Consider the following 14,247-nt stretch of genomic DNA (forward strand, 5'->3'; position numbering starts at 1 on the left):
GTAAATTAGAATTGGAAGAGAGAACTCAGGAGCTCACAATAGAGCCTGGGATAAACAGAAAGAAACAGTAGTTAAAACATGGAGAACAGATTAAAAAGTTTATATAATAGGTGTTCCTGAGAAAGAAATGGCAGGAAAGAAATGGCAGAAAAAGCAATATATGAAAAGTGTTGGGGAGTTCCCGTCGTGGCTTAGCAGAAACAAATCCGACTAGGAACCATGAGGTTGTGGGTTCGATCCCTGGCCTCGCTCAGTGGGTTAAGGATCCAGCATTGACGTGAGCTGTGGTGTAGGTCGCAGACATGGTTCCGATCTGGCGTTGCTGTGGCTGTGGCTTAGGCTGGCAGCTACAGCTCCAATTAGACCCCTAGCCTGGGAACCTCCATATGCTGCAGGTGTGGCCCTAAAAGGACAAAAGACATTAAAAAAAGGAAGGAAGGAAGGAAGGAAGGAAGGAAGGAAGGAAGGAAGGAAGGAAGGAAAAAAGTACTGGGGTTCTTTTTTCTCCAGAACTGAAGAAAAAGCCTTAGGAATGAAAGAAACTTAGACTTAGTCAAATTAGTATTCAAGTGTTAGGGAAGGTAAAATCTCAGAATGTTAAAAACTAAGACATTCTTACCACTCACAGGCCCTTCCTAATGAACAACTGGATTTTGATTCTAACAGGTATATTTGGTCACATTTTAACAATTCAGAGACTTTATCTCTGAAATCATGATGCATATTATAATCAACTGGCAATTTTTAATTTTAGCTTTGTTTGCTCTTTTTTAAAAATGCCTAGTTTTTTGTTTGTTTGTTTGTTTGTTTTTTAACTTTAGGGCTACACCTGTAGCATATGAAGGTTCCCAGGCTAGGGGTCAAATTGGAGCTGTAGCTGCTGGCCTATGCCACAGCCACAGCAACACAAGATCCAAGCCATGCCTGTGACCTACACCACAGCTCACGGCAACACTGGATCCTTAACCTACTGAGCAAGGTCAGGGGTTGAACCTGTGTCCTCCTGGATACTAGTCAGATTCATTTCCACTGAGCCAAGACAAGAACTCCAAAAGTCTAAAATTTTATTTGCTTAGTTGTCTATGTCCTTACCCTGATGTGTCTTCAAGCGTTCCATCAATTGTGTAAATCTTCTCTCAAGCGTAGTTTAGGCAGGCTATCTATCGGATCTCCTTGAACTTTCCCCCGGAGCCTTCTGACTTCTTCCAGAATGAGCTGGCTGTCCTCTAAGCCTGCAGAATCATTTTCATCTTGGATCCTCCACCGTCATTTTAGGGATTTCCTTCACCTCTCGTGATGAAGACCAGATGTTGTGGTTCCCATTCATCCTCCCTCGTGTTTTATGCCCTTGTTTTAGTGGAGCAGATTCTCCTGTTGTGTCCCAAGAGTACAATGGAAGTAACATTTTTTTGACTTGGCATGTCTAAAAATATTTTTTCTACCTTCTTTTGATAGCTTGGTAGGGTTAGAATTCTAAGTTGAAAATTATTTTTTCTCAGTAATTTGAAGGCATTCTTCTATTGTCTCCTGGCTTCCCATAAGAAAAGTGAGAATTCAGATGCCTTCTGATTTTTTTTTTTTTTTTTTTTTTTTGGCTTTTCAGGGTCTCACCCATGGCATATGGAAGTTCCCAGGCTAGGGACTGAATTGAAGCTGTAGCTGCCAGCCTACACCACAGCCACAGCAACTTGGGACCCGAGCCACCTCTGCAGCCTACACTACAGCTCACGGCAACACCAGATCCTTAACCCAGTGAGTGAGGCCAGGGATCGAACCGGAATCCTCATGGATACTAGTTGGTTCATTTACCACTAAGCCATAATGCAAATTCCTAGATGACTTCTGATTTTTTGAGGCTTGTAGAAAACTGTTCTTTCTCTCTGAAAAATTTTAGGAATATTTCCTTGTCCACACTGCTGTGAAATTTGTCCATAGAGTACTAATTTTTATTGACTCTGCTAAACTTTTAGTGGGCTCTTTCATACTTTATCATGGGACCTTCATTCCAGCTCTAAGTCCAAAGCCTCATCTCCTGTTGCCATAACAACATTAACATTCGCATCTTGGTACCTGAAACCTATCCTGTCCCAGCTTTGTTGTTGGTTGTCGTTGTTTTTTGTTTTTTTTTTTTTTTTTTTTTTTTTTTTTTTTGTCTTTTTGCCTTTTCTAGGGCTGCTACCATGGCATATGGAGGTTCCCAGGCTAGGGGTCGGATCAGAGCTGTAGCCAACAGTCTATGCCAGAGCCACAGCAATGTGGGATCCAAGCCACATCTTCAACCTACACTACAGCTCACAGCAACGCCAGATCCTTAACCCACTGAGAAAGCGCAGGGATCAAACCCGAAATCTCATGGTTCCCAGTCGGATTTGTTAACCACTGAGCCACGACAGGAACTCCTCCTGTCCCAGCTTTGAATTCTGCTCACCATACTAGCATTGGGCTCATTTTTGATTTCTGCCTCCTGGAAATGTCCCTTTCTTGCTTTTAAGCTGTCTCATAGCCTTAAATACAATCTATACACTGACTTAAAAATTATATATCCACACCAGGCTTCTCCAAACCCATATATTGAACTGCTCCTTGATATCTCACTTGTATATTCAATAGAAATCTCAAATTCAAAAATGACAGGTTGGGAGTTCCCGTCGTGGTGCAGTGGTTAACGAATCCGACTGGGAACCATGAGGTTGCGGGTTCGGTCCCTGCCTTTGCTCAGTGGGTTAACGATCCGGCGTTGCCGTGAGCTGTGGTGTAGGTTGCAGACGCGGCTCGGATCCCCCGCTGCTGTGGCTCTGGCATAGGCCGGTGGCTACAGCTCCGATTCAACCCCTAGCCTGGGAACCTCCATGTGCCGCGGGAGCGGCCCAAGAAATAGCAACAACAACAACAACAAAAGACAAAAAAGACAAAAAAAAAAAAAAAAAAAAAAAAATGACAGGTCGGAACTCCTGACAATCTCTTTAACCCTGCCCCTCCCTCAGTCTTCTCAGTAAAAGGCATCCTTCCAGTTGCTCAACCTGAAAACCTCAGAGTGATACTCCATTCTTTCTCACACTTGCATACAATGTCATCAAATCCTCTCACAACATATCCACAAACCAGGAGTTCCCGCGTGCCTCAGCAGGTTAAGAACCAGACATAGACTCTGTGAGGATGTCGGTTCCATGGCGTTGCCATAAGCTGCAGCATAGGTACTTCCATATGCTTCAGGTGAGCCATAAAAAGAAAGAAAAAAAAAAAAAACATACCCAGAAGCCAGTGAATTCTTACCATCTCCATTGCTAACACATTTCTTACTTTCTGTTCAGTGTTGCTGGTCCATCCTTTTGGGGCCTTTAGGGAACGAGAGCTCCTATATGCATGCCCTTGAATGGCTTCTCCCCTTGAATCTTTCAATAGGAGAACATGGCACAGTGGATGCCAGTGTTGGGCCTAACCTTTCAGAAGGCCTGCCAACTTTTGCTTCTACATTTTTTTTTTTTTGTCTTTTTTAGGGCCACACCCACGGCATATGCAGGTTCCCAGGCTAGGGGTCTAATTGTAGCTGTAGCCGCGGCCCTACGCCACAGCCACGGCAACTCGGGATCCGAGCCATGTCTGCAACCCACACCACATCTCACAGCAATGCTAGATCCTTAACCCACTGAGCGAGGCCAGGGATCAAGCCCGAAACCTCATGGTTCCTAGTTGGATTCGTTAACCACTGAGCCACAAAGGAAACTCCTGCTTCTACAATTTTGGAAACCCTTCCCTGCCATGTAAGAAGTCTGGCTACTCTGTTAGACAGGCCACATGAAGAGGGAGAGGCTATAAGACCACCTGGAGGTGAATCAAGAAATCCAGCCAACAGCAAGAGCCAAGCTGCCAGGTGTATGACCCCAGCGTGGCTGTTGCAGCCGAACTCTGGCTATTTGTGAACACATGTGAGTGAAGGAGCCATATGGGACATTCTAGGCCCAGAAGAGACTGTTAGCCCTGCTATGCTTTGTCCAAACCCCCGACCCACAGAAGATGAGTAACAATAAAAGTTTGTTGTTTAAGACTTTAAGTTATATGGTAGTTTATTTTGCCCCATTATAACCTAAATTCTTGTGTCCCTGATTACTCTGTCACATACAACACCCCTCCCTGCCTCATCAGCCTATTGGCCACACAACAGGAGGAGAGATTCTTTTTAAAATCTAAAAGAGGAGTTCCCGTCGTGGCGCAGTGGTTAACGAATCCGACTAGGAACCATGAGGTTGCGGGTTCGGTCCCTGCCCTTGCTCAGTGGGTTAACGATCCGGCGTTGCCGTGGCTCTGGCGTAGGCCGGTGGCTACAGCTCCGATTGGACCCCTAGCCTGGGAACCTCCATATGCCGCGGGAGCGGCCCAAGAAATACCAACAACAACAACAACAACAACAAAAATAAATAAATAAATAAATAAATAAATAAAAATTTAAAAAGGTTTAAAAAAAAAAAATCTAAAAGAGGCCCATGAAATTCCCTTGTGGAGTAGCAGGTTAAGTGTCCAGGAGAGTTGCTGCAGTGGTCTGGGTCTGTGGCAAAGGTTTGATCCCTGGCCCGGGAACTTCCACGTGTTGCAGGGACAGCCAAAATAAAATTGAATATAAATAAATAAATGGGGAGTTCCCATTGTGGCTCAGCAGAAATGAACCCGACTAACATCCATGAGGACATAGGTTTGATCCCTGGCCTCGCTCAGTGGGTTAAGGATTTGGCATTGCCGTGAGCTGTGGTGTAGGTCACAGATGCAGCTTGGCTCTGGCGTTGCTGTGGCTCTGGCGTAGGCTGGCAGCTACAGCTCTGATTAGATCCCTAGCATGCTGTGGGTGCGGCCCTAGAAAAGACCAAAAAAAAAAAAAGGGGGAGTTCCTGTTGTGGCAAAAATGAATCTGACTAGTATCCATGAGGATGCAGATTCGATCCCTGGCCTCACCCAGTGGGTGAAGGATCTGGCGTTGCCATGAGATGCTGTGTGGATCACAGATGCAGCTCGGATTGCCGTGTTTCTGTGGCTGTGGTTGGCAGCTGCAGCTTCAGTTCAACCCCTAGCCTGGAAACTTACATATGCCACAGGTGCGGCCCTAAAAAAGCAAAAAAAAAATTTTTTTTTTAAAGGAAGAATAGGTATCAGAGACCATGGGTGGCCTGCAAAGCGTAAAATATTCTCTATCTGGTACTTTATAGAAAAGTTTACCAAATTCTGTCCTTCACAATTTGGCTCCTTGATGACTCTTGGTCATTCCCTTTGCTCACCTAGCTCCAGGCCAACTCCTTTTCATTCTTTGCAGTTTCTTGCAGTTACTTCAACCAGCCAGGCATGCTCATGCCCCGAGGCCTTTACTCCTACTCTTTTCTCTGCCTGGAATGTCCTTTCCCGGATATTTGCCCAGCTAGCTCCTCTCTCTTCCTCAAGTCTTCACTCAAATAACCTTCTCAGTGGGGCCTTATCTAACCATCTTATTTGCAATTACAACCCTCCTGGATATACTCCCTAACTCTCTCTGCTTTATTTTTCCTTATATCACGTATCATTTATAGATATACATATATATATTTTTTTATTTTTAGGCTGCACTTGTGGCATATGGAAGTGCCAGGCTAGGGGTCAAATTGGAGCTGCAGCTGGGCCCACGCCACAGCCATAGCAATGCTGGATCTGAACTGTGTCTGCTAGCTATGCTGCACCTTGTGGCAATGCCAGATCCTTAACCCACTGAGTGAGATCAGAGATCGAACCCACATCTTTATGGAGATTCCATTGAGTCCTTAACCAGCTCAACTACAATGGGAGCAGCTCCCATTATATATATTTTTTCCTTCTTATTGTCCTTGTTTATTTTCTATATTCTCCAGCTAGAATGTAAACTCCATGTGGAAAGGAACTTTAGCTTTTTCGCTGATGTATCCTCAGTTCCTGATGCACTATAGGTGCTCAATATGTACTTATTGAATGTCCTTATGAGTCATGAAAACCACCACTTTGCTTTTTTTTTTTTTTTTGTATAGCTCTTGTCACTAGCTCTAAATGCCATGTTTAGGGATTTGTCCATGAACTCATGAGAATGGGGACCACCAAGTAACGCTCAACAGATGTCAAGTATGCAATGTAATAGTCAGTCAACAAACAAATACATTTCCTATGCATCTTTTCAAAAAGTGAATGGGAAGTGAGGAAGAAGAAACACTTACTACGGTTTCTTTTACTTACAAAACTTCTGCTGTGAATGGGAGAGGAGAAATGTGATAGTGGCCAGGAGACATACAGGATCAAGGGAGGGCTAAAAATGGAGATTAGGAGAGGCGTTCCCACTGTGGCTCAGCAGGTTAAGAATCTGACTAGTATCCACGAGGATGTAGGTTCCATCCCTGAGCTTGCTCCGTAGGTTAATGATCCAGTGTTGCTGCAAACTGCAGCGCAGGTCACAGATGTGGTTCGGATCTGGTGTTGCTGTGGTCGCGGCATAGGCCTGCAGCTGCAGCTTCAATCTGACCCCTTGCCTGGGAACTTCCACAGGCTGCAGGTGCAGCCCGAAGAAAGAAAATGAAAAATAAAAAAATAAAAATGGGGATACAGGGAATCACCAGATTGACACAATCCCTAGCATAGGGGAAAGGAGGAGATTAAAGAAGCAGAGGTCTTGGAGAGGTGAGGGCAAGAGGATGCTGAGTAGGAGAGGTTTGCTGGTGATAGGTGGAGACCTATCTTTCTATACAAGAGAAGAGAAGAAGCAGCCTCCAGCAGAGTTAGAGCTTTATTAGTGGGAAGATGAGGGAGTTCCCATCTCCTGGCTTCTACTTCCTCAATGAAGTATAAAAGGTTGAGGTTATCTGTTGAAACTAAGGGATGAGGGCATATTGGAGGATTGAGAAGAGAGGAAAGTTAGAGACCTTCTTAGGGAAATGTGAAAGGACAGCCAGACAGTTGTTAAGAGCCCATCGGGCATCTGTAATCACAGATTTAAGGTAAAGCAGTAAGTCCAGATGGTGATTTCTCTCTTCAGCAACATACAGCTACTTGGTTGCAGGTGCAGAAAAGAGGGTTGAGTTCAATCAGGGAGATCGTAGCAAAGCAATGGTTCTCAATGTGTGGTCTCCAGACCAGCAGCAACAGAATCACTAAAAACTGGCAAGAAATGTAAAATCTTGGGCCTCATGGCAGACCTCTTGAATCAGAAACTCTGCAGGTAGGGCCCAGGTGTCTGCGTTTTAACAGGCCCTTCAGGTGACTGTGAGGCTACGCCCCGTCAAATCTGAGCAGCACCACAACAGAGGGAAAGAACAAGAGAGCTGAGAGTGCTTCTAAGGGAATAAATATAATGGCAGACCAAAGAGTCTAAACTGGAAAAGACAGGAAGTAAAGACATGAGAGACTGACCCATAGTGACAAAGTGGTGGAGATCAATGTCTTTGAATATAATGTAAATCATTGTAGTACAATGTATTCATTTTCTATTGTTGCCATAACAAATCACCACAAACTTGAAACAACTTGAAACAACACCCATTGATTATCTCACAGTTCTGTAGGTCAAAAGTACAGGTACAATGGGGCTCAACTGGGTCTTCTGCTTAGAGTCTCCTAAAGGCTGAAATCCATGACTGTGTTCCTTTCAGGAAAGTCTAGGGATAAATCTCCTGAGACCATCAGGTTGTTAACCAAATTCAGGTAGGAGGTGTGAATGGCTAAGGAGGAAAACCCTGAGCTCAATCCCACCCACAGGCACACAACTGTTGACAGAGCAATGAGCTGAAGACAAGTAGAAAAGATTTTCCACAACTAAAGATATAAAGGAGGAACTACAATGAGATGGGTGGGGAGGGTGGAGACACAGTGTAGCAAGACCCATGCTCCCAGGGAGGAGACCCACAAACGACAGGATCATCACAAATGCAGACATTCTCCCTAAGGAGTGAAAGGTCTGAGCCACACGTCGGGGTCCCCAGCCCAGAGGTCCTGTACTGGAAGATGAGCCTTTAGAACATCTGGCCTTGAAGGCCAGCAAGGCTTGGGTACAGAGAGCCAGAAGGATGTGGGAAACAGAGATTCCACTCTTAAAGGACACGTGCAAAATCTCACATGCAGTACTTTTAAAGGATCCTGGGTCAGACTACTTGCCAACCTTGAAGAGCCTCCTGGAGAAGCAGGAAGCAAATGGAACTTCCCCTGGGGACACGGATGCTGGCCACAATCAATTTGGGGAGCTTGTTCTATCGCAAGGACACTGGTTCTGGCAGGTGACTATTTGGAGTCCCCTCTCTATCTTATTAGCCCTATGAACTTACCTGCCCACTAGCTGGCCAGGACCAGTCCTGGAACCCCTGAGCCACAGAGCCTGCCCCACCAGGGCTGGTCTGCCAACCAGCAGGCTGTCACCAGTCACACAAGGACCCATCCCCTCCTACCAGTGTGCTGACACAGCTCACACAGAGAGCACCCCTAGAGCATATAACTTAGGTGACCAGAGGGTAGTGTGCTACTGGGTCCCATAAAACATCTCCAACAAAAGGCCACTTCTCCAAGATTGACAAATGTACCAACCTACCTACAACATAGAAATAAACACAGAGAATTAGGCAAAATGAGGATACAGAAGAATATGTTCCAAGCTAAGGAATAAGACAAAATTCCAGAGAACTACTAACTGAAACTGAGATTAAGCAATCTGGGTAGATAAAGAGTTCAAGGTAATTACAATAAAGATGCTCAATGGAAGTTCCCGTCGTGGCTCAGTGGTTAATGAGTCCAACTAGGAACCGTGAGGTTGCGGGTTTGATCCCTGGCCTCGTTCAGTGGGTTAAGGATTGAGCGTTGCCATGAGCCATGGTGTAGGTCGAAGACGTGGCTGCGGCATGGATCCTGTGTTGCTGTGGCTGTGGCGTAGGCCAGACGCTATAGCTCTGATTAGACCCCTAGCCTGGGAAGCTCCATATGCTGCAGGTATGGCCCTAGAAAAGCCAAAAAAAAAAGATGCTCAGTGAACTTGGAGAAGAGTGGATGAACACAATGAGAAGTTTAACAAAGACTTAGAAAATATAAAGAAGATGTAGGCTGGCAGCTACAGCTTCAATTCGACTCACAGCCTGGGAACCTCCATATGCCATGAGTGTGGCCCTAAAAAGAAAATATAAAGAAGAAACAAACAGAGCTGAAGAATATAATAACTGAAAAATTTAAAATACACTAGAAAAAAAATCAACACAGATTAGATGACACAGAGAAATGGATCAGCAATGGAAGAGTAGTAAAGATCACCCAAGCTGAACAGAAAAAAAAAAAAAAAGAATTTTTAAAAATGAGGATAGTTTAAGAAACCTCTGAGATAACATCAACTGTATCAAGTGTACTGACGTTTGTATTTAGGGGTACCAGAAAGAGAAGAGAGAAAGAAAGGGGCAGAGAACTTATTTGAAGACATAATAGCTGAAAATTTTCCTAACCCAGGGAAGAAAACAGGATCCAGGAAACAGAGAGAGTCTCAAATAAGATGAACCCTAGGAGGTTTACACCAAGACACATTACAGTTAAAATGGCAAAAATTAAAGATAAAGAAAGAAAAAAAAGATAAAGCAAGAATCTTTTTTTTTTTTTTTTTTTTTTTTTTTGTCTTTTTGCTATTTCTTGGGCCGCTCCTGGGGCATATGGAGGTTCCCAGGCTAGGGGTCGAGTCAGAGCTGTAGCCACCAGCCTACGTCAGAGCCACAGCAGCGGGGGATCCGAGCCATGTCTGCAACCTACACCACAGCTCACGGCAACGCCGGATCATTAACCCACTGAGCAAGGGCAGGGACCAAACCCGCAATCTCATGGTTCCTAGTCGGATTCGTTGACCACTGCGCCACGACGGGAACTCCAAGCAAGACTCTTAAAGGGAGTAATAGAAAAGTAACTAGTTGTCTAAAAAGAACTCCCATAAAGCTTTCAGCTGACTTTTCAGCAGACACTCTGCAGGCCAGGAGGGAGCTGCTTCATATATTCAAAGTGATGAAAGATAAAAACTACAAGAATACTCTACTGGGTAAGGCTATCATTCAGATTTGAAGCAGAGATAAAGAATTTTACAGACAAGCAAAAGCTAAGAGTTCAGCACCACTAAACTGGCTTTACAAGAAATATGAAAGGGACTTCTCTAAGTGGGAAAAAAAGATCACAAACAGAATTATGAAAATTGTAAAAAGACAACCTCATTGGTAAAAGCAGACATATAGTAAAAGTAGTAGATCAATCACTTATAAAGCTAGTAGGAAGAGTAAAAGACAAAAGTAGTAAAATCACCTATATCCACAAATTATAATTAAAAGATATGCAAAAGAAAAAGACGTAAAATATGTTGAAAACATTAAACATAGGAGATGTGTGTAAAAATGCAGGGTTGTTAAAATGTGTTCACACATAGATTATTAACTTTAAATAATCACATATATTCATAGGTCATTATATATGAACCTCATGGTAACCACAAGCCAAAAGCCTATAATAGATACACATACAGAAAAAAAGAAAGGAATCCAAATATGACACTAAAGAAGGTCATCAAATCACAAGGGAAGAGAGCAAAAGAAGAAGAAACAGAAAAGAGCTACAAATACAGTCAGAAAACAATTAATAAAATGTACAAGTACATACCTATCAATAATTACTTTAAATGTAGATAGACTACACTCCAATCAAAAGACACAGAGTGGCTGAATAGATAAAAACACATATATACTGCTTATAAGATACTCACTTTGGATCTAGAGATATGTACAGACTGAAATCAAAGTGACTGGGAAAAGGTATTCCATGCAAATGAAAAGAAACAAAAAAAAATGCTAGGGTAGCAACACTTATATCAGACAAAATAGACTTTAAAACAAAGACTGTAAGGAGAGATAAAGAAGGACATGACATTATGATAAAGAGACAGATCCAATAAGATGTAACCATTGTAAATATATATGTGCCCAACATAGGAGCACCAAATACATACAGCAAAAATTGGGAGAATATAAGAAAAAACTGACAGTAAAACAATACTAGTAAGAGACTTTAACACCCCCACTTACATCAATGGACAGATTATCCAGACAGAAAATCAATAAGGAAACTGTCACTGTTTGTAGATGATATAATACTATATATAGAAAACCCTAGATTCCACCAAAAAAAAAACTGTTAGAGCTAATAAATGAATTCAGTAAAATAGCAATTCATCTACAACACAGGGTATTCAATGGGAAAAGACAGTCTCTTCAATATGTGGTGCTGGGAAACTGGACAGCTACATGCAAAAGTATCAAACTAGACTACTCTCTCATACCATGCACAAAAATAAATTCAAAATAAAGGCTTAAATGTAAGAACTGAAACTTTTGTAAAACTGAAAAGAAAACATAGTCAGTAGTTTCTTTGATATAAATTGTAGCAATTTTTTTGGGCTATATCCCCTCAGGCAAGAGAAACTAAAGCAAAAATAGACTAAAGCAAACAAGACTACATCAAACTAGGAATTCCTGTTGTAGCTCAGCAGTAACAAACCTGACTAGTATCCATGAGGACATGGGTTTGATCCTTGGCCCTGCTCAGTGGGTTAAGGATCTGGTGTTGCTGTGAGCTGGGGTGTAGGTCTCAGACACGGCTGGGATCCCAAGTTGCTATGGCTGTGGTATAGGCTGGCAGCTGCAGCTCCGATTCAACCCCTAGCCTGGGAACGTCTATATGCCCAGGTATGGCCCTAAAAAGACAAAAAAAAAAAAAAAAAAAAGACTACAAAAAAGCTGTGCACAGTGAAGGAAACTATTGGCAAAATGAAAAGACAGACTTGAATGGCAGAGGATACCTGCAAATGATATATCCTCTAAGGGGTTAATATCTAAAATATATAATGGGTGTTCCCTTCATGGCTCAATGGTTAACCAACTTGACTGGGATCCATGAGAATTCAAGTTCGATCCCTGGCCTCACTCAGTGGATTGGGGATCTGGCATTGCCGTGAGCTGTGGTGTGGGTCTCGGACACTGCTGGATCCTGCATTGCTGTTGCTGTGGTGTAGGCGAGTGGCTGTAGCTCCCATTCAATCCCTGGCTTGGGAACTTCCATATGCTGCAAGTGCAGGTCTAGAAAAGAGAAATAAAATAAAATAAAATATATATCAAACTCCTACAACTCAATATTTTTTAAAAATCCAGTTAAAAAATGGTTGGATCTAGAGGCACGTACAGACATTTTCCCAAAGAAGACATATAGGTGGCCAAAAGACACATGTAAAGACGCTCAACATCACTGATCATCAGGAAAATGCAAATCAAAACCACAAGAAGATATCACTTCACACCTGTCAGAATGGCTATTATCAAAAAGATAACAGATAACAGGTATTGGTAAGGATAGATACTGAGAAAAGGGAACACTTGTGCATTGTTGGTGGGAATATAAAATGGTATAGCCCTATGGAAAACAGTATGAAGTTTCCTCAAAAAAAATTAAAAATATAACTACTGGAGTTCCCTTCGTGGCTCAGTGGTTAACAAACCCTGACTAGGATCCACGAGGATTCGGGTTCAATTCCTGGCCTCGCTCGGTGGGTAGAAGGATCTGGTGTTGCCGTGAGCTGTGGTGTTGGTCACAGATGTGGCTCGGATCCCTCATTGCTGTGGCTGTGGCACAGGCCAGCAGCTGTAGTACCTCTGATTCGAGCCCTAGCCAGGGAACTTCCAAAAAAAAAAAAAAAAAAAAATAGAACTGCCATGTACTCCAGCAATTCCATTTCTAAGTATTTTTTCAAAGAAAACAAAAACACTAATTTGAAAAGATATATGCACCCCTATGTTCTCTGCAGCATCATTTACAATAGGCAATATAATGTGAGCCACTTAAGTGTCCATTAATAGGTAAGTGGATAAATGAGGTGTGATATATACATATATGTGTGTGTGTGTCTCTCTCTATATATAATATAAATATATAGAGAAGCAGCAATATGATTGCTTTATGGTAGCCCAATGTAATTGCTACAATTGCTTCACAGTAGTCTAGCTTATACAGTAATGAATGAATCATTATAAAGTTTCTATGGCATAGTGTATTACAGTCACATTCATAATACAGTACTGGAAACATTGTTACTTAAAAAAAAAAAAACCACTAACCTAGGATGATATGCTGATATCCAGGTTCTACAATTATGAGAGAGACACACTATACAGGGAAGTGACTCTTTGAAAGCAGCTATAAAACAGTAAGAAAACTAACACCTTATGACTTTTATATGAAATGTTAACTCACCTTATGCCTACGTAAGGACAGGCTGTCCTCTTCAGTACAGGTCTTGCCCACGATGTTCTATGTGATGGACACATAGGCGATGAGGACGATGACACAAAAAACATCTCCAACAGTTCTTGCTGTGCAGCTTTTAGATTTTCCTACAAAGACACACATACACAGCAGATAATGCTTATTAACTGTACAGCATGATGATTATTTACTATTCATTAAGTGGAAGTGGATCATCATAAAGGTTTTCATCATCTTCCCATTGAGTCGGCCGAGGAGGAGGAGGAAGAGAAGGGGTTGGTTTTGCTGCCTCAGGGGTGGCAGAAGTGGAGGAGGTAGAGGAAGTAGAAGAGGTGTAAGGGGAGGCAGGCACTCCGTGTAACTTTATGGAAATACAATGTATTTGTCTGATATTTTTGTTTTCTCATTTCTCTAAAAATGTTTCTATATGGTACCAATCCTTTTTTCACCAGTTGCTCTAGTTTCAGGCTTCTGTCATACAAGGGTCAAAAAAAGAAGTCAGAAGCAGTCAATTAATCAGAACCCTTCTGCCAGATTATCTAACGTCAATTTGTTTTCTGGCACTGCTTGTTCTATTTTGTCTTCACACCATCTGATGCTGGTTTAGAAACAATCTCCATCAAGTCATCTTCTATCAATTCCTCTAGTGTGATGTCTATTAGCTCCATTTTTTTTTTTTTTTTCTTTTTAGGGCTGCACCACAGCATGTGGAAGTTCTCAGGCTAGGGGTCAAATCGAAGCTACACGTGCTGGCCTACACCACAGCCACAGCAACTGTGGGATCCCAGCCACATCTGTGATCTACACCACAGCTCATGGCAATGCCAGATCCTTAACCCACTGAGCAAGGGCAGCGATCAAACCTGCATTCTCTTGGATCCTAGTCGAGTTCGTTAACCTCTGAGCCACGAAGAGAACTCCCTCTATTAGCTCTTCAATTTCTCCAAGATCCATAACCTG

At 42.6% G+C, this 14,247-nt stretch overlaps 1 protein-coding gene across 2 annotated transcripts in view; it reads right to left on the bottom strand.

The window, feature by feature from the left end:
- Positions 1-14,247, bottom strand: part of LOC106509418 (40S ribosomal protein S4, X isoform-like) — a 43,425-nt gene that overhangs the window by 15,472 nt on the left and 13,706 nt on the right. For both annotated transcript variants that reach the window (XM_021083337.1, XM_013994574.2), the window contains exon 2: positions 13,276-13,415. In XM_021083337.1, the coding sequence (XP_020938996.1) occupies positions 13,276-13,379 (104 nt within the window). In that variant the 5' untranslated portion in view covers positions 13,380-13,415. The remainder of the gene's footprint in view (positions 1-13,275; positions 13,416-14,247) is intronic.

The sequence above is a fragment of the Sus scrofa genome, chromosome 2, assembly GCF_000003025.6.
Source record: "Sus scrofa isolate TJ Tabasco breed Duroc chromosome 2, Sscrofa11.1, whole genome shotgun sequence".
Classification (NCBI taxonomy): domain Eukaryota; kingdom Metazoa; phylum Chordata; class Mammalia; order Artiodactyla; family Suidae; genus Sus; species Sus scrofa.